Source organism: Brachyhypopomus gauderio, chromosome 14, assembly GCF_052324685.1.
Source record: "Brachyhypopomus gauderio isolate BG-103 chromosome 14, BGAUD_0.2, whole genome shotgun sequence".
Lineage (NCBI taxonomy): Eukaryota > Metazoa > Chordata > Actinopteri > Gymnotiformes > Hypopomidae > Brachyhypopomus > Brachyhypopomus gauderio.
In genome coordinates, this window is record NC_135224.1 from 6,716,379 (window position 1) to 6,737,253 (window position 20,875).

Consider the following 20,875-nt stretch of genomic DNA (forward strand, 5'->3'; position numbering starts at 1 on the left):
TACAGTCAGGCATCTTTATTTGACTTAGGCCAGTAGACAGCACACAGTAACATGCAAACGTATTCACAACACACCAGGCAGGAAACGTGCCAGGTGACTTGAAGCATTCACACCTCTGCCCTTGATCTTCAACAAGATTTACCCCTGAAGGCCAAGCTCCATATACCAGACACTGGACCTGCCCTAACGCTTCATTACCAGATTTAGCTGGTGTATTTGTGCAGGAAATACCACCAGATTATGCCAGACTCCAGCTGTCCGGGGCATATTCTTCCAATTCTGCTTTAAAGTCCCTTGCTTTAAAGAATCGATTTGGTTTCACAGTAAAGAAATTTCACTAACCTTTAAATTGGAGATGCCCATTTTTACAAAAATATGTTTTACATTACTAGACTTCAGTAAGGCTTCAGACATTCCACATAAACTGTAACAGACGAATGCTAGCGTCTCGGCAGAGACACTAAATGAGGGTAATTGTCTCAGGCACTTAGGCACTCGAACATACGCCACAAACATAAAATACAAACCTTTATACATTATTTCACAGAATGAACACAGCCCTTGATGTAAAAGAGGGAACACATTCTTAATTTTGTTATATTCCTACAAGCTTGTGTCTCTACGCTTATTAAAAATAGAAAGTTGGAAGGGGCTCTTGTAAGCAGTTTATTGTCCTTCAGTAGAAGCAGTTTGACCACTATGAATTGTATCTTCCATGTATTTGGCTCAACACACATCCATGGTTAAAACAGAAAGTACCTTAAAAAAGTAAAATACACACTACTACACTCAGAGCCACTACATTCGACAGTTGAGTCTATACTGCTAACTTGATATAGTTGACTACAATGATTTTTACCGCACTCTGTACAAGACAAATTTATGGCCAATAGTGACACCTAGTGGAACAGTAGAGAAATTTCATAACAGTACATCCATGCGCCCACTGCTGGTCATAAAAATAGTATAAAGTATCCAGGACAGACAGAAGCACAGCAACAAGCATACAAGCAAAAACACAGCACGTTTTCTTTCCAAAAAAAAAAAAAAAATTTCAACCATATAAAAGTCAAAAAGAGAACAAAATATGATTATTGCCTTATACTCAAAAACGAACTATATGCATTTCATTGTCAGTGGGCCAAAAGACACCAATGTCGTACAGTATTTTGCAATTGTGTGTTGGTTTGCAGTTGAGCATGATGCAGTGGGAGACGAAAGAATCTTGACTGACTGGGTTTTAGATTGGTGGGCAGCTCGAGTGTGGAATTTCTTCCGCCCTCGTGTCTTCTGGTAGATACACCGCATGCCTTTGAGGTTTAGGACATGCAATTAGTCGAATCCTTGCCAGTCGCTCTGCTCAGAGTCGTACTCGAGCTCGGCACCAATGCACCGCACACCTTCCAATAACATTGGAGTCCCGTGGTGTCGGTCTGAAAAAGAGTGAAAGAGATGGTAAGAAAGCAGAGGATAGAGAGAAGGGATTCTGATTTCACAGTCAAATCTACCTGAGGAATTTCACAATTTTACCTACCAGTACTTTTTATTTTATCTTATGAAGTTCCTTGCTAAGGAGGGGCTCAGTCATACAGGTATATATATACACACAGGTTCCTCACAAAAAGTAAAACAAATGTATTCATGCCAGGCAGAAAGGGTGTGGCAGGCTGAATTAGACGGGCATGCCATTTTTAAAGCCAATGCACTTTCCTAGCGAAGCTAAACTATTTACTCTGCCATTGTGCTTAATATGTCATACTGCTGTAAAAATCTATTTGTTGTTCAGAATCATAAACAAAACACCTGAAGCGAAATCTGGAAAAACAGGATGTCGAGAATGAAACTAAGACTTCACAAGGCTTGTAGAACGTGTGTCATGTGACATGTAGAAATTAAAAACGTTTCTTTTTAAGCACATTTCTAAACTGACTCAATATTAAATTCAATGTTAGCCTGATTCACAAGCACAAGCTCAAAACAGTTCAACATTTGCAAACAGATCTAAAGTAGACTTTTATTACACTTACATTTCTAATAAAAGTCTCATTCATAAATTAAGTTCAGCAAACATTTGTGCATTTTCCCAAACCTTTTTTGATTTGTAATGAGCTTTTAAAATAATAACATTATGTATATCTTCTGCTTATGTAATCTGTTAAATATTTAATAGTTTAAAATGCGTGTCAAAAGCTAAATTTGATTCATCACAATTTATAAAGCCACAAAGTGAGGCTTTCAAGTTATTCAATATTTCCCTACATGTCAGTTACAAAATCTGACCAGCAGAGGGAAGCAGACACCAACCACATTTGATATTTCACTGTTCTTTGACTAATTTTGTTTGACTTATTGATGTTGTTTTGTTTACACAGCCAAAATTAGAATTCTTGTAACCAACCAGACCTGTAACCATCAAGAAAAAGAATAGTTTACGAATAATGATCACTTAAAAGTACTGAAATATCCTTATCGAGATTCTAGATCATGTAATTATCATTGTGGTCATCAATATGGTAATGCCAATAATTCCTATTACTTTTATAGGGAACACATTCCTGATAATAGTGCCTCAAGTGAGGCTGGCTTTGCCATCATGAACTCACCCATGACGCGTGCGTGAACTTTGACCTTTACGCATGCATCCTCTTTGCTCTCACTGACTATGATCATCTCCTCACACATCACACCTTCCTGGTGAGCCATGTACTCACAGGTCACCTTCAGTCCTCCTGAAGAGAACAAGAACGATGAAGATGACACGAGGGGTAAACATGTGGAAACGGAGCAATGTGTGTCGTCATTCAAGAGTGAGCAGGAACAAAAACAGGTATAAAGCTGAGGACAAGCACCTTTATTTGTTAAGAAACACAAACAAAAATTAGCATTACAAAAGGATCCAGCCTCCAGAGCTTCTGAAAGGTACTCAAACAACTGGAAAAAAAACACAGATCCCCACACACAAAGTCCTCCACTCCCTCCCTCCTGACCATGACATGCACTCAAGATTGTTTATACGCTCTTCATGCTGGGCCCCTCCTTGAAATAAGTTTCCTAACGCTACATACTTTCATTTGTTCAGGTGTTTCGCCCACCGGCAGAGCACAGACACGAGCCGTCGGGAGGCGAGCCCCAAGAATCCAGAACCTAGAACCCAGGCGCACTCCTAAACGAGCCCGAACATTTCCTGATCAGCCGGGGCGGGGCAGTGGAAAACGCCCAAGGCTGCCGGCTGCTGTAGCCACACAACTCACTCAGGGCCTAAGCTACGATAAAGCAGCGGACTGGCTTAAATGTTCACCCGCTTTGGTGGTCCGGGTGCAAGGGGTCCCTCATTTGCAAGTGGCGTCATGATGTAGTGAAAGTCAGCCAGCCGGCAGCCATTAACCAGAGTCAGCACTGCTGTCAGTCACTTGGTGCCACAACCCTGCAGTACTGGAGTCAGCAAGAGAAAAGCCAAATAAACACGTACAGGGCATCGTGGGTAGAAGTTTCTCACTACAGTTAGTCTGTGAAAACGTTTGTAGCATTGCTGGGTACAGTTCTACTCTTGAAGAAGGGACAAAAAAGGAATATACTTTTTTTAAAACCATGTCTAATACAATACTTCATCATTCTAACAATTAAATGAAACAATTATTTCATTGTTATTTGTGCAGTGACTTCCTGGTGATTATAACATACAAAGGGAAGACTGTCTCCATCTGTATACAGTCCTCAAACACAGCCCTAACCTGAACAGTAATGGAATGAGGATATGCATATGTTGTTAATTAAAGCAGGAGTTCTCAGTAAGCTGGATGCCGTAAAACAAAGGAGAGGATTGTTTTCTCCTGCCAGAAATCAGTCCTGCTATTTCCACATCTTATCCCTCTTCAACTAGGCGTAAAGCACAAAACTACGAAGCAGGAGATTCCTATTACCACAAAAAAAATTATTAATTCATATTTACATTGCAGTAGGTGATTCCTTAAATGCTACCACATTAAACAAACTGACTCACTTTCACGTCTGATTTTACTGAGCACCAACCATCACTCCCCTCCACTCACGGCTTCAAACGGCATCTCCGACCAGTGATGTCAGTAACGCGTTACTTAGTAACGCGTTACTCTAATCTTACCACTTTTTTCGGTAACGAGTAATATAACGCGCTACTATTTCCAGTCCAGTAATCAGATTAAAGTTACTTATCCAAATAACTGTGCGTTACTATTTTTATTTTCCCTAGTAAAATATATATTTTATCTTTCTTCTTGGTCAGTTCTACTTTTGCATCTGACCGTAGCGCTCGACTCCGCACGCTGCGCGCGACCTTGTGAAAGCGGGCGACGTCGCGCGCCAAGGTTGCGTTATCAATAAAGTTTCCCTCCTCTGGATTTTTGGATTAAGCAGTTTCTGCCTCGGTTACCGAACCTGCTTCAATACATTGTTACTGTTAAAAATGCACTTCCAATAAAGTGAGTATTGGAAATATTTATTTTGCTGCTGAATGTAACTATTAAAGTAACTTGTAATCTAACGTAGTTACTTTTAAAATCAAGTAATCAGTAACGTAACTAAGTTACTTTTAAAAGGAGTAATCTGTAATCAGTAATCAGATTACTTTTTCAAAGTAACTTAGCCATCACTATCTCCGACACAGGAGGAGTGTGGACGTACCGTCAGCCGTCACCGTGATGTCTTTGACCTGGAGGTAGGGGTTGGGCACCGGGGCCGGACACACGTCTCTCCCGAGCGCCGGCACCTCAGGCAGCGTGAAAACGATCTCGTACTTGTGCTGCGTCTTCAGGAAGCCCACCTGTGTAGGAGGAATACAGAACAGGAGATGAACAGGTCCTGATCAGAAGATGTCTCTTTACGTTACCCTCATCATTACCGTGTGCAGTGAAAAACATCATTTCTTATGCTTCTGGAAAAAAACGTGAGCCCTTTGTCTGTGAAGGTTCGGCCAACCAGGTCTTTTAACTGCCCAGTAGTAAATGAGTCTAAACCATTGGACCTGCAGCATTACACTTCCCACTACTGTGCCCAGAGAGCCCGACGGGTGTTATCGTGAGACAGATGCAGTAGGGGGTGAGATGAGAGGTGTGAAGAGAGGGTGAGACCCTGTTTGGTCTCAGATCCCTCAAGTGTCTGTCTCTATGGCAACAGAGTTGTAAACAGGCACAAATTTTGGGCATTATGTGTGTGTGTGTGTGTTTGTAGGTGTTATGTGAGCGAGACAGAAAACCAATCAAAGAAACAACACGTTAAAAATGAAAACGCCCCAGAGAGATGCCAGTGTGTATGTGGTGCATCACTGTAACGTGTCTAAAAGGCATCTGTGCAAAACCAAAACCAAAATTCTACCACTCAAAACAAGCAAACATGATGTTTCACTTCAAGAACAAAACAGCGCCAGAACGGGCCGCGTGTGCAGCCGTGCTGAACCACCGCAATCATCTGCCCCCAGTTCGCAACCAATGCAGAATCACAAAGCCCCTCATTCAATAAAGCCTTGCAGGTCCAGGGAGACACTCCGGGGGTGTGCTGGCCAAGACGAGAGAAGACAGATCGTCACACTCTCAAAGGGTCTGTTCAGCTCCTTCTCGCCGAGTGGAGGAAACACAATGTCAAGATTTGCAGCCACAGTACGGATGCCAGAGGTAAACGACGTGCGCAGATTAATAAATGCAGCACAGAGCAATAGAGCCTGTGGGTTGAGGAACTCCTAAATAGATCTGGCAAACGGTCTCCTGGCCTTCAGCAGGAAGAAAGAAGCCCAGCAGAAGTTGGAAAGAGGATGTGGTTTGGATCTCAGATCTCAGGCTCTTCATGGTGCGAGTGTGTTTAGCGCTGGATAACCGCTACTTCAGAGCCCGTCCTGATTAGCCTAATTTAACCAAGCAGTCATAATCACAGAGTATGACTAGCTATAGTCTTTCTTCCCCAGATTATTATAAAGGTCACTGACAGGCGAGCAGGTGCATGTTTCAGATTACGCTGGATAATCAGGAACCGTGCAGACTGGGTGTCGTCACTGGAACAGAATAATGAATAATGACATTTACCAGGCGTCCAATTTAGAATAAACAAAGAAGTTACATCACGGTTTTTAAACAGCAAGAAAATCCTTTAAAATCAAACATATAAATGTGGAATATTTGAGACAAATGAGAACGAGACAAGTGCAACAGGCATAATAAGGAAGTGATGTACACAACATAACGGCAACCTCAGACACGTACAACACATACTGCTGGTGGAAGTTGGCTTGAAGACAACTGATACACGTCTTAGCTCGTGTTTTTCCCCAAAGACAAGAACGAGAGAGAGTTTATAGTCTGATGAGACCAAAGTCGAACTTTAATTGCCATGTTTGGCAGACAACGCATAGACATCACAAGATCACACAACGACTGTTGCCATGACAACAGCAGAACCACAACAAAAAACACCACCAGAACACGATGAGTATAGCGAGGATGACTAGGGGCGATTCCTAAAAGGACTGGGATTTAGGAGATCTTCCAACAGGATCTTCCACACCGCACCGGCTCCGAACCAAACAGGCCAATGTTCTGGAGCAGTCTGGACAAAGTTCAAACCTCAATACCTGAGGAATGATTTACAAACTGCTGTTCACAAATGGGGCCCTTCAAACCTGATTTTGTCAGGAATTGGCAAAGATTCCATTCATCCAAATCCAAATCGAGACAACTGGCACAGATTAAAAACATGCAGAGGGTCAAGACACTTTCTAGAAAGCTGAACACAATGTTCAACCAATGAGACTTAAAGCTGTACAGTAATTGGTGCCAAAGGTGGACCTACCCAACAGTTCCACCAGTGAGTGAATACTTGTGAATACTTGTGAATACTTGTGAATACTTAAAAACACTGCATTGTTATTTGTGGGGTTTGTCCTCCACTTTGATACTGAAGCTTTGCATTCACGGTAGACAATTTAAAACATTGTGATTTAGAACAGGGATCAGTTCAGGGATCAGTACTGCAAAGGGCGACATTACAGCAGAAACCGTGTGCGTCTGTCCCCCCCCACTCTTAGCCCTAATCCATTACCCAAGACACTGGGGCAACTGCACATGGTGGAATTTCATGTTCTTATGAAGAACTGATCAGAATTAACACGGCCACATTCTACCATAAATGGAATTCACTTCTGTCATACGTTGCTTCACTTACGGTTTTTTCTGATGACTGAATGACTTCTTACCCCCCACCCACCCCTTTTTATTTTATTTATTTACTATTATTCCTTTTAGTTTTTGTTGTCTTGCTTGGTTGTTTTTGTCTTTCGTCTGTCTGTCTGTTTGTGTTACATGGTAAAATTGGGCACTGGTCGAATGCTATTATATATGATCCTCTACCAGTTATTTACTACTTTTTATATTTTGTGTATCTACTGTATGTATGTCTACCATTGTCCCAAATAAAACATTTAATAATAAAAAAAAAAAAAAAAAAAAAAAAGAACTGATCAGAACTGTTCAGAACACCATTCTTCCATGTCATCCCAGCATGTGAAATACTGTTCACACTGGAGAAATAAACAACCTGGACGCATGTTCACTGTTTGGGTGTGATCTCCCACACTTTGAGAGTTTGACAGTGCACTGGCCAGCACTCATGTCTGTAACCCTTCAGTGGTCACGTCACCGTTATCCTCCTGAGGGCCCCTCCCCCGTCACGTCGTACACGTTATACCCTACGTCACACAGGTAAACCCGTCACTCACCTTAACTAGAAAGTTGCCATCTGCTTCAGGAATCACCATGACAACGGAGTCGTGCAGCTTCTCGTCGAAGTGGACGTGCGAGTGAGCGGAGGCAGCAGCGGGGTCGGCGTGTTGCTCCACGAAGCGAACGCCCACCGACTTGGAGGAGGCTGGAGAGTGGACGAACACACGGGTCAAGAAAACCGCTCGCACGCGCACGGTCACGAAAACCAAACAGAACGTCCACCGCATCAGTGATTCTCTGTTCCACCCCATAATACATATCCAACAGGAGACTGCGAAAGCTCTGCTGGCCTTACAGGGAAAACGAGAGAACAGTGAAGCCCTTTATCATCGCTCGTGTCGACACTTGAGACAGAAATGTGAATGAGATGAATCAGGGAAGTGTCTGTCCGCTGGCTACTTTCATCAGTCTCCATTAGCTCGGCAAACTGTGCGTGTTAATCAGCTGTTCTTTAAGCTGATGAGCGAAACTCACTTTGAAGACTAATAGCAGTAGGAACCAGGCCCTCTCGCACCAGAGCACATGCGTGGACCCCCTCACACATGTGAGGGCCCCTCACACCCGAGCAGGTAATTCAGGTCTTATACGGTTACTGCAAACTCTGCCACTGCTGTGAGATTTCCTCAACCACTTATAATGAAATCTAGAATGGCACTGGAAATCTAGTAGACCATTACTAGATTACACTATTACTAGATAGCACCCATGTTTTGTTTCATCTTCAATAACAGAATTCAGAGAATCTGGTTTCTCTACATACGGAGGACAGTCCCGAGTCCAAGCTCTGCTTTCACGGTGTTCACAGCTGCTCAGTAATCCAGTTATGTAATCACACACACACACACACACACACACACACACACACACACACACACACACACACACACACACTTTTGTACTCCACATGTATAGGGCATTCAATCTATGCAAATATCTTTCTTTTGTTCATATCAGTCCTTGTCTGTCTAGGATGTTTCCATAGTGTCTCCCCCCCGGGCCTCCCCCCCCGAGTGTATGCCGCTCATCTTCCCTGTAAGAGTCACTTTGCCTCCTCATTTACCCTCTCTGTGGTCATAAACAGGGCTGTAACGTATCCAAATTTATATTTACATTTAGGGAATTTAGCAGACGCTCTTCTCCAGAGCGACTTAGAGTGCTTTGACCTGGTTATCAGTGGTATATGTTTCATTAATCTGTTAGGCAACGTGCTATGTATTTATGTGAACAGTACAGCAGCCGAGCTCTCGTACATAGAGGGGGGGGGACGCAAGACGGAGAGGAGTGAGAAACCAAGCCTACACTTGCCAGTACTCAAGAGTGTAACAATGTCTAAAAATGATCAACCTGGTCTTAATCTTGTCCCGGTTACTATGGCAATCACCATTTAGGATAGTTTCCAATGCTATCCTTGATCTCTGATGACCTGCAGGATTCTGGATTTTGTTCTATTAACTGTGATGCAAATCTATGTCCATCTTGCATTTTTGTCTGAACTCTCTTACGCACTTTCAACTTTGGTCATCTTCTCCATTAGATGACAATAGCTTTGTATTTATTCTAATAAGATACACTCTTTAACTCACACATACTCCAAAGAACAGACCCTCACCTCTAAAGGCAAAACCCCAGAGGCAAGAATGCAAAATTCAATTAGTACTCAACACAGAGTCTTACCGAAGCGTTTTTAAGTCTCCAGTTCATGAACAAAACACAGCAGGTCATTCAGGCCAGCAAAGCTCTGTGGCATGTTTCAGCGTTTCACACGATTTGAGCTCCACGGAGGGATTATTTTTACTGCACTTGGTTGTACATTTGCACACGGTCCTTACACAACAAAAGCATCGTTTGGTACGTCATTATGTATTAGTTCTGCTTTAAGAAACATACAAGTTTTGGACAAAGGGTCATGAAAGCATAGTTGCTGGTCTGGACAAGTATGTGACACGATACAGAGACAGAAAAACAGAGAGGAGCAGAGGAGTGAGGCTGACCTTTTTTGGCAGTGGCCATGTTCATGTCTGTCAAGACGGCACTTGGAGAGAAAGAGAGTGAGTCTCTCACAGTCTCATCATGACTGCCATCTGGTCCCAATAATCCTGAGAGTGAAGTAACAGATGAGTAGGAGAAAGAGAGAGAGAGCGAGAGAGAGAGAGAGAGCGAGAGAGGGAGGGAGGAGGGGGAAAAAGAGGTCATTGATGTTCTGAATTTGGGGGGGTATGTTTGGAATTTCAATTCCTAAAAAAGAAAATGTAATGAATAAGGTAAATAAATCACCACCCCCCCCCCCCCTCCTCCCCAAAGCAAACCCTTCAACACTGGATAGTCTATGCCCAACTTTGACTTCACTAGTCCAATTCCATCACAGGTCTTTTTCATTACTTTAGCTAGCTGTGTTGAATAATACCCTACAGTGCAACAAATTAAAATATATATACAATCTCAACATCAGTCCACTAAGAGGATTATGTTAAACAGTCTCCACCAGCTCCAGCATTTCTGCTGCCCGTGTGCACACACGTCCCTGGAGTACCAAGCCATCTAACAGATCCCCCGCGCCTCCACGAACACACAAACCGAAGGGGAGGATCTCCATGATGGAGAAACCTCCACACAGTCCGACAGCTCACACATGGGAACCAGACACATCTTCAACACAGAATATAAAACATTTGTGATCCTGACAGATTCGTGGGCCTCTGGGAGGCGTTAACGATCTCTCCTCTTCTCCTGGCTGTGGACACCAGACAGTGAACAAGAAGAAGACAGGATGACGACTGATCTGTACGTGTTAACACTGGATTCAAAACTGGCTCAAGTTGGCTCTTTCATGTTTCCCATTGTTCATTCTGTGATGTCTTGTGTGTCAGAGCACAGAAATGTATTTTGCAGTGCGTGTGTAAACCTACACACTGTGTTCCCTCCACACACTCCACATCTTCCTGCTCTCCCTTGCACCAGAAACGCCATGAATCTCCTCCCCTCATGGCTGGGGTTCATTACAGACCCACCGTGTCCACAGCGGCATAAACTACTGCTGAGGGTCTCTTAATATTCACCTTATGCAGGCAACATCTGTCTCGCTGAAACGAGGGTACAGTAGATTGGAACACACACACACACACACACACACACACACACACACACACACACACACACACACACACACACACACACACACACACACACACACACACAGACTCCTGCATGCACAGACACCAATCCTCTCCTCCATCCTCTGCTACACAACCATCTTGAGAGATAAACAAGAGATAGACAGAGAGACGGAGACAGACGGCTGGAGCAAGGAGAACGCTGTGAGAGAGAGAGAACTCCAAAGATCCGGGCGGATGAGACGATGTTCAGTGTCCCTGCGTAACACCAAGAGGAATAATGCAGAATAACAGTCCACAGAGCAAACGTTCATGCACGAGAGAGCAACAGTCACACTTCTGCTCTGCATACACAAACACACTTATCCACTGGCTCCACTCAGCATGCCTACAGTGCCACACATGGAAACAGCTTACATGGGGCAGCCATGGGACACACATGCTCTCAGCTTAACACGTCAAACCCCCCTGGACACGGTGGTCTTTGGGATGCCTGGAATATTCTAAAAAGGTTTTGACCCCACAGAGCAACTGTCAGTGAGTGCACCAAATGCTAACAGCAGGTGACATTGTGAGCGCATACTTACACTTAATGAAGGCAACAGGCCTCGCAAACCGGTCCAACAGCCCAATATCACACAGAGTAACGGCAGTCCCAGGGCCAACATGGCTACCACAACATGTTTTTAGTGTAGCTTTAAGCGGCGGGCAGGTTAATGCCTTAGACTGATGCTTTGTGTTTGGGCAGGTCAAGGAGTATACGAGAGAACAGCCAAACACTCCTGACTCGACATGTTTCAACTACGTCAGAGCCGAGCAGAAGTGATTTACTCTACGTATACTCATACGGCGCAGGGTCTAGACTTTGTTGACGCTGTGATACCGAAGTAAAGTACCCGAGTCACCATGTTTACGGATTACTGTGCAGCAAAAACAAAAAGACGGTATTAAATTAACATAAACCAGTCCGGCGTGTGTCAGAGCATCTTATGTAATAGCCGCATACGTACACAAACACTATTACACACAAACACATAAGACAAAGAGATGCAATGCAAAAAATAGATCAGTGTGATTCATACCTTGGAACACTGGTGAATGTCATTTCCATGGTAAGTAGTCAAAGACTAAAATTGCTGTTAAAGGGACACATTTGTTAAAATGCAGAAATTGCCTTCGGTCCGTCAGAACACTCCCCAAAAGCTCATTAGGACCAGAAACTTTTCAGTGTGCTCTCAGCGTGCAGGACACAATGGACATTCATTAGTGGTTCATTTGCATTCATACACTCACTCCCAAACTGAGGGGTTCGCGTCCTTACACCTCACACTCCTCCAAAGTACGAATACACTTACAGCATGAACCAGATATTTATAATGACATGGTAGATTTAGCATGTCTTTGAGAACTAGGGCAGTGTCTGATTTAGCCTTGCAAGTGTCACTTAAAAAAAAAAAAGACCTCTGGGACCACTAGCCCACACGGGCCTGTCACATTTAAACGATCCTCATCTTCCCTTCACCCAGGCCTACATCAGTGAGGTAACATGACAAAGTATTCAACTACTTACAGATTATCTACTGAACCTGCAGTAATCACAAGACCCAGGACTGGATTTGAGATCCAAAGTTGATTATATCTGCTGTATTCTACGGAGGAGCCTACATGCTCTTCTGAATGCAGAAAACTGAACAATAGCTCCCAATTGCACCCTCGGATACAACAATGCTTACAGTCCGCCTGACCGTTCAGATGTCCTTGACATTACAGTGTTCACCATGTCCCTGCAACCGCGGAGGGGTACATGACATAAGAGGGGCCTTCCGTGGATAGTCTGAATGCCACACTTCTCGCAATGAACTTCACTCCTGCTCAACTTTTAACAATGGGTTATTGCCTCAAAACAGTGTTGATTGGATGTAAATAAAACAAACAAACTGTGTGCAACACTGTTGTAACGTGCTACTGTTTAATCAAGATCGTCCACCTGAGCATGAGAAACAGGTGGCCATTTAAACGCGAAACCGAAATGAAAGTTTGTCCAAACTATAGTGGCCAAAGCTCATCATTGTTGTTGGTGAAAGATTTATCATGATTCACATCGAGATTGTTTCTCTCGCCAGCACTATTTCCACATATCACTTAGCTTTCAAATCAGAAAAGCTATCCAACGTACATCAGCAAGTGCTACTGAAGCCAAGATAAACAGAATTACTCAATCGCCAGATAAATCAGAAGTCTTCACACGTCATTCACTGATTTAGGGGAACGTATTCTTTACTCCAAGGAGCGCGAGGCCAAAGCTCAAGGAAGAAAATCAAGTTCAGACAGCTTTCACATCAGCTCACTGGGAACTAAACCAGCCAACAACGCACCAAAACTTCTCCCATCGTGTACGTACTCTGAAAATAACTAACTTCTATGTGTGTAGCAGTACTCACTCAACCATCTCCCCAAAGCCCCCAACCGCTCTGAGATTCTCCCCCAAGTGTTTTGAGCCAACCACCAATCTTAATTATCTAGCTAAAGTGGATTGTGCACCTACTAAAATGAAAATTTGCTGTGCACGCACCATCATCCTACGAGAATCTAGTGCTCATGGCGAAAACACGTTAAGCCTAGATAGATCTCATCTGCATCATCACCACCAAAGTGACTTCTGGTGGAAGCACATGTTGCTCGTTTACAAACTTGTAGAATAGCTTTTGCCAAACACTTCTTAAATATCACTGATGACACAACACCCAAATCATAACCTAGATATTATTAGCATGTGAATCTGGAATGCTGGCATATACTGTTGAAGTAAAACAGTTCATTAACACACACACACACAAAAATTGTCAACTCACAATGAATTATTTTTTTGCATTGTATTGTATTTTGTTTATATTGTAGATTTATCCACTTCTAACCATATAATAATTCAAACCATAAAACATCTTGATCTAACTCATGTTGCTTCTTGTATACAGTTTTAATAAGGTATTCAGCTTTAATATGAGAATCGACACGTGCCTCAAACCCTTTTCACTGCTTTTTAAAATTAACTCAATTTTGTGGATAGCTGAGAACATTTATGAGAGATGAGCGTGTCGGTTCATATTGCACCCCTCACTGTGGCTGCGGTTACGAGGAAAGTCCCTGCAGCTACACACACACAGAACCGTGGCAGACGACCCAAAAAAGCACTTCAAACTCGTCTTTTGCGAGATATACTACGGAACATTATAAAGCAACTACATTTTAAAGGGTGTAGCTAAACAAAAATTCACCAACACCTGAGCAGCCTGCTTTAATTAAAAAAGCCACCCTTTGTCAGGGATCACACCCACAACTGCACTGGTATTGCAGGTTTGCGCTTTCTTGGATCACAGAGGGAACTGATCTAACTGTCGACAGTAGCGCATGGATGAACCCAAACGGACCCTTCTGCATCGCACGTCTACTTGGATACGCAAAGTACAACAACTCACTCGCTATTACGTAATAAACCAATTTTAAAAACTGCTAGCTAACCTGTTTGCTCTGTGACCAACCTTATTTTTACGTCTTAAAGAAGCACGACGCTCCAGTCGATCGTGCTTTTTTACCTAATGAACCGTTGCACCGATTTTAGACACACGGGAATGTGAACTACAGCAGTACCTTCTGCAGATGAACGGAGTAGATGCACGGTGAGCCAGCCAGGAGAACCCCACGGATATCAGCTCACTCCGCCCTCACGTGGTCCACCAGTCATCATCACTTCCGCGTTAGTCACGTGGTCGCTGTATTGTTTTCCCATATGTTTCGGATCAGATGTTTATCGCAGCTTAAGCAGCAACAGTATTGTAGGTTAGCGAATCTAGTCGATCTAAGTAGCAAGTTAAGTAGCTAACAAAAACTTAAACCGGATCTTCTCGCGAATATAGGAGGTTTTTATTGGAGGTTGTGAAATAAGGCGTGGTTTACATCGCTTACCGCCCGGCTAGCTCAGTCGGTAGAGCATGAGACTCTTAATCTCAGGGTCGTGGGTTCGAGCCCCACGTTGGGCGATGAAGTTTTACAGCCAAACAATCTAACATGCGAGTTACTACACGTGAGATTCCAGTGATTCCAATGATTCTTTAACCAAATTGTAAATATTCCTTGACATTAAGTGAAATGTGTTTTAAAGTTCACAGGCACAACTTCAAAACATATCTAAAGAAACATTTAACCAAATTAACCAAACCTTTTCTGCCACTACTATATATTTTAAATGTCTATCTCTAAATGAAGAATAATTGTGAACTCATTGAAGACAAAATTCTAAATTTGCTTATATTTACAAAATACAAATAAGTTGGTCACTGAAAACACTGGGAATGGTTTATTTGTACGTCAGTTATTTGTTGAAATAAACACCTAATGTAAGATTTCCAGACACTTCACTCCCCAAATCACTCGTACTTGAGGCGACACTGCCGAATGTCCGAAGTTCCGAGATGCCGCGCGGTCACCGGGGATTCTCAATTATTCACACAATCCTCAATTCTTGGTAGAGAAGCAGGACGTGATTGGCCGGTAGGCGGGGATTCTTGGTAGCGCTCTGACCTGTGATTGGCCCAGGATTGGTCCAAGTCTTGGTAGCGGTTCCAAAAGTACGGCCAGCGATTGGTCAATTCTTGGTAGCAGACTGAAAGGTGATTGGACAGCGCTACAAAAAATTTGCTCGACTTACGGTCGACAGTGACTGGCGCTATTATTAATAGTAACTATTACCAAGATTCGCCCAGTCAGGCATCGTATCGAATCCAGCATCGGACAAGTTTATAAATAGTTAAACACAAAGGAAATGCGTGATATTATGAACGATAAAACCAACCAGACACTTTTATTAAAAACACAACACATTAGAGAATAGTATTCACAATATATATATATATATATATATATATATATATATATATATATATATAAATATAAATAATATATATTACGGATAATAATACAGATCCCTATGCTAATAAATTTAGAAAAAAATACAATGTTTAATATATAAAAATATACAATGTTTTGAATTGACTAAGATACCAATACTACAGCTACTACTAATAATATATTTACAATGATGACACTGAGACACACACACACACACACACACACACACACACACACACACACACACACACACACACACACACACACACACACACACACACACACACACACACACACACACACACACACACACAATTATTATATACACAATTAGATGCAGACGCATAATTTTTATTTTGGGGCTTTCTTCTTTCCATAGCCCCGTGCTACCAGCATAGCCTTCCAATCCTCTAGTGACATGGTGTCAGATTCTTCACAATACCAGTTGCCAAAGTACTGGTGATGTGTGGGGGGCTTCCTCTCTTTTTGACATCTCCTGCAAATTATAGCGCTGGTATGGCGAACATATTTGCGTGTCTTTATACCAGCCTTCTCGTTATTTATTTTCCTCTTCCGGTATTGCTGTGTCGTGTACGGCACATCCGACACCTTGGTCACTGCCAACGCACCCTGACTGGATGCAGCGGTAGCAGGCATAATGTGTGCCACTGCTTGTGCCACCACCTGGCTATGGCTGTCTGGACCAGGTCCTGGCACTACATACACCAAGCCTTCAGGGACAGATCCTGGATCAGAAGGCATGCTGTAGGAGACACACTGGGGAGGTGCAGGCAGGTTCTGCTGAGGTGGAGCAGATGAAGCTGGACCTGATGTGAAGGGCAAATGTCTCTTCAACTTTGCCGTCCCCGCAGTGTCAGAGGCAGGATAAAGACATGGGGGCTGTCTGTGGAGGGGTGAGAGGCAAGACTGTCCTTCTGGGGTGTGGACCGCTGTGTTGTAGGACCTGATACTGGTGCTTCTGGAGGCATAATGCCCTGATGAAGAACATCAGACTCCTGTGAACGAGTCCGCCTGCAGTACACACACACACACACACACACACACACACACACGCACACACACACACGCACACACAGTTCAGATTATTAAATTAAAAAGACATTTTAAGAAGAACATGGCTGTCAACAAATAAATCTCAATATTAATTAAATATAGTTGAATCATTTTTTTAACATCGGAAATTTGATTGACTCACCACTCTGACAGTGTGGTGGCATTAATTTCTGGTAGCTGCCAGAAATGCTACAATCGCACACGGTAATGGTGCGGGATTACACAGAATATAACATCTTACCATAATGAGCAAGGCATCCACTTGACCTTGACTTCATTTTTACCCTTTTAAGATAGCAAGAAAGTTAATGTAAACATCAGACTGTACAACTTAACATAGGCAAAATTTAATCTAGGTATTTTGCATGTTTTCCAGTCTTTGATATTTGGTTCCTTCAATCCATTAAGACCTACTTTTGCATTCCTCCATCCGAGAATTTTCTCAACAGGAAACGCGTCTTTGTGCACACCATGATTGCAATCTGAAGGCAAAAAAGACAGAAAAAAACATTATGTTGTGACCACCAAGTTCGAAATCAATTTTAAAACAATTACAAAATGGTAATAATACCTTAATGGAACTTGATGCAGAAAATACAAATTATTCCATGATAAATGCATTTTACCTGACTTTTTTTCCTTCCTTAAAGATGAATTTGCTCCCTTTGTTGAAGACCCGTTTTCACATTCCACACTGGCCATATTTTGTGCCGTCAATGAGTCTGATTCTGCTCCATCTTCCTCTGGCTGGATTTGGGCAGAGGCAGTTTGAATATCTGCCCCTTTCACATTTTTATCCATCCCAATTGTTGATGTAGAAGGCGTGCATTCCTCAATAACTTTAGTCATGCTCTGGGATGGTGATTCCTCAGTTAACACAGGGGTGTTCATATTTGTGCATGTAGATGGTGCAGAAGCATTCCTGTTAAGCACAGATGTTTTCACTCCTGTTGGCAGGTTCGCTGAAACATCCAAAGAACTCAGACTGGTTGTTTCATCTCGCAACAAGGAACCTTTGGGGGACAAGGCAGCTTCCAGATGTGCATCTGAAATTCTCTCCATGCGAACTTCCACTTTGGTATGTAGTTCTTTGGGCCCTGTGAGTGTTTGGGAGGGCTTTGGGGCATCCTGGGCATTCTGGGAGTGATCAGAATTAGCATGGGTCCTCTTGTGCACATTCCAGCCACACTGGAAGATGGTAGATACATGCAGAAATATGTTCCATCAGTTTTAATGTCAGCAATTATGGAATATAATGCACTGATGATACATGGTGCACTAGTTCATATGCTAATAAAAAAATAGGTGTATCCAGGCCAATAGGTGGTGTAGGCTCCATTTTCATTGTCTTTCAACATAAAGACCAATTAATTAATGATGCAACCCCACACCCCTAATTGACAAACAACAACCAAGCATCCAACAATTACGTATGAACGTCTGAAATGGAAAGACTAGGTTAAAATGGATCTGATTGTACTCATTCAGCTAATAAAAAAAACATCAAATTAAAGAAGATGTTATTCTGCATCTTAACCTCACAGTCATTGTTTCATAAATGACTATACTACTATATCAGTACAGGGCCACCATAAATTCTGTTATTCCATTACCTTTCAACTGTACCATATATACACACACAACATACCTTACTCCCTCTGCCCTCTGGCTTATTACTGGTATCTGAAATAGAAACCGGATGGGTCACACCGGACATCCCACCATCATCTTTCTTCAGGCTGCAGGTTACCTGATGTCTTAAAATGGTGTGTTTTCTCTGCTCTTCACTTTCTTGCAACTGTTGCTTCAGATCATCAATTTCCCTCCAGCTACATGAAATTTCCACCCTGGTCTCCAAGAGCACTTCAGTAAAAACCTTCACAATGTCAGCAGTTGTCTTCACCATGACCGACTCAATGAGTGTCTTAAATTTGGCAGCTATGGGGTCTTCCCCCTCCATGGTGAATGGTAGATCGTCTAGTTGCAGAGTAGAAGGTGGAGATATCTCACAAACTGTACTTCCTGTATATAAAAAAAATGAAGTTACAAAATATAACAGAAAATCAAAAATAAATATGCAATGGTTACAAACTAAATACAGATTACTATAATAAGTAAGCTGTTGCATTAGGTTGACTCGTTATGCTCACATCAAATCACAAGATGGCAGGACGATCATTCATTTCATAAACCACATTTACTTAGATCTCACAGACCATTTTCCCACGCTCTTTAAAAATAACCAATAAGAATTAACTCGTGAAAATCCTCAAACGTTAAAGCAGTTTTTGAAGTACATATAAACACTACATATAAACACGAGTATCATTACTGCAACATGATATATCTTAATTCTTATGCTTTTGTAGATTAACCGCAAACATTATGACTCGTGCTGTCTGAATTGTCGTCCGTTTAGCTAACCCTTAACTACGACTAGGTGGCTACCAAGCTAGGTAGGCCCGTGTCATGATTTCAATGTCTAATTTACTATTATTTCCATTAAACAGCAGTGTTGTGTGGATTTCTGGTTTTGCAAAGCAGCAGGTAGAGATGATTATGACTTATTTACCTCCCGTTTAAACTGATTTACCGGTTAGTGACCAGACAACATAGTTCAGTAAAGGCAAAACGGAGATTTCCCAGAACATGTGCAAACTTATATTGCGTGTACTCGGACCTAAAACATCGCTATGACTTACCCAGACATGGAAACAAAAAAGGGACATGGATAGGAGTCCTGCTGCAATTTATGCCACGTGTTTTTTGACTAGCTACCGGTACCGTTTGGAACATTGACCGTATATACAGTCAATGCTTTGGAAAAGTACCGGGTAGAAACACGCGCTACGATTTACGTTCCTGATTGGTTCACTCTGTCTGTCTGTCGAGGCGATTTTTGGTAGCGATAAGGCCAACGATTGGCCGATTCTTGGTAGCAATCTTGGTAGCAAGCTGAAAGGTGATTGGATATCGCTATCAAGAATTAGCTCGACAGACAGTCGACAATGCAGCCAGGTTCTTTGCGACCGCCTTTCCAGTTTCTCAAATCAAAAGACAATTATCAAGAAGGCGTCGCTCATGTAACTTGTAGTATATGTCGACCTTGCTTCACACGTTAGTTAGGTTGCGTTAATTGTCCTCTGTGTTTCTCGTTAAAAGAAACGGGTGTGCTGTCGTATAAATCGAGGAAATGTGTATGTTTCGGTGCGGTGTGGAAAATGTTCTTGCTGTAACTAATCGGGTAGGTTAGCTAGCTACTTGTTCCTGCTAGCGGTCTCGTCAGAAGTATTAGGTTAGCTAACTACCAAATGTTTATTAAATTATGTATATTAACTAGCTGACTTGTTACAGTAACTGATTGTTTTAAACAATTGTTTGTTGTGTAATAACAAAAATGCAGGAAAACAACAACAAAAACAGAAGTCGTCGGGCCAGTGGCGCAATGGATAACGCGTCTGACTACGGATCAGAAGATTCTAGGTTCGACTCCTGGCTGGCTCGCATTCTATATATATATATATATATATATATATATATATATATATATATATATATATATATATATATATATATATATATATATATATATATACTGCTCAAAAAAATAAAGGGAACACTTAAACAACACAATATAACTCCAAGTCAACCACAATTCTGTGAAACCAACCTGGGGGGTGTTCCAGAAAGCGGGTTAAGTGACTAACTCAGGGTTTGTTAACTCTGAGTTCACTAAAACCCGGAGTTTCCTGTTCCAGAAAGCGGGTTAAAACAAACTCTATGTCAGTTGCTATAGCAACTTACGCTCTGAACCTAACCTGCTCGCTGGCAGGTTAACTTGGACCTGACCCAGAGTTACAAACACGTCATCATGACGTGTCCTTTCCTCGAAGATCATGTGGATATTGAAGCTCAGTTTATTCGCTGAGTTCTTCGTCGGGAACGCCTTATAAAACCCCGAATAGACATAGGCCTACTATCATTTTCGGATTATTTTTTAAATGAACGTTATCGTTTTCAGCACAATCCATTACTTACATCAAT

The 20,875-nt window shown here is 42.3% G+C and overlaps 2 protein-coding genes and 2 non-coding genes across 7 annotated transcripts; 2 read left to right on the plus strand and 2 right to left on the minus strand.

Moving 5' to 3' along the window:
* adisspb (adipose secreted signaling protein b) lies at positions 1 to 14,652 on the minus strand. 3 transcript variants are annotated; one of them, XM_076972496.1, is made up of 6 exons: positions 14,501 to 14,652; positions 9,734 to 9,838; positions 7,739 to 7,887; positions 4,660 to 4,798; positions 2,604 to 2,729; positions 1 to 1,433 (listed from the first exon to the last, which is right to left on the minus strand). In XM_076972496.1, exons 2-6 carry the CDS (start codon positions 9,756 to 9,758, stop codon positions 1,333 to 1,335), a joined length of 540 nt encoding a protein of 179 aa, XP_076828611.1. In that variant the 5' UTR covers positions 9,759 to 9,838; positions 14,501 to 14,652; the 3' UTR covers positions 1 to 1,332. The 3 variants fall into 3 exon arrangements, with proteins under 3 accessions (XP_076828611.1, XP_076828612.1, XP_076828613.1); XM_076972497.1 differs by having other exon boundaries at positions 14,392 to 14,519; XM_076972498.1 differs by lacking the exon at positions 14,501 to 14,652 and adding an exon at positions 11,935 to 11,980.
* A 164-nt stretch (positions 14,653 to 14,816) lies between these two features.
* On the plus strand, positions 14,817 to 14,889 carry trnak-cuu (transfer RNA lysine (anticodon CUU)). The gene has a single exon. It is a non-coding gene; the product is annotated as a tRNA-Lys (tRNA).
* A 949-nt stretch (positions 14,890 to 15,838) lies between these two features.
* On the minus strand, positions 15,839 to 19,659 carry LOC143475228 (uncharacterized). 2 transcript variants are annotated; one of them, XM_076973007.1, is made up of 6 exons: positions 19,534 to 19,659; positions 18,582 to 18,853; positions 17,458 to 18,019; positions 17,246 to 17,313; positions 17,073 to 17,116; positions 15,839 to 16,789 (listed from the first exon to the last, which is right to left on the minus strand). In XM_076973007.1, exons 1-6 carry the CDS (start codon positions 19,625 to 19,627, stop codon positions 16,609 to 16,611), a joined length of 1,221 nt encoding a protein of 406 aa, XP_076829122.1. In that variant the 5' UTR covers positions 19,628 to 19,659; the 3' UTR covers positions 15,839 to 16,608. The 2 variants fall into 2 exon arrangements, with proteins under 2 accessions (XP_076829122.1, XP_076829121.1); XM_076973006.1 differs by having other exon boundaries at positions 18,480 to 18,853.
* A 603-nt stretch (positions 19,660 to 20,262) lies between these two features.
* trnar-acg (transfer RNA arginine (anticodon ACG)) lies at positions 20,263 to 20,335 on the plus strand. The gene has a single exon. It is a non-coding gene; the product is annotated as a tRNA-Arg (tRNA).
* Positions 20,336 to 20,875: the final 540 nt, after the last annotated feature.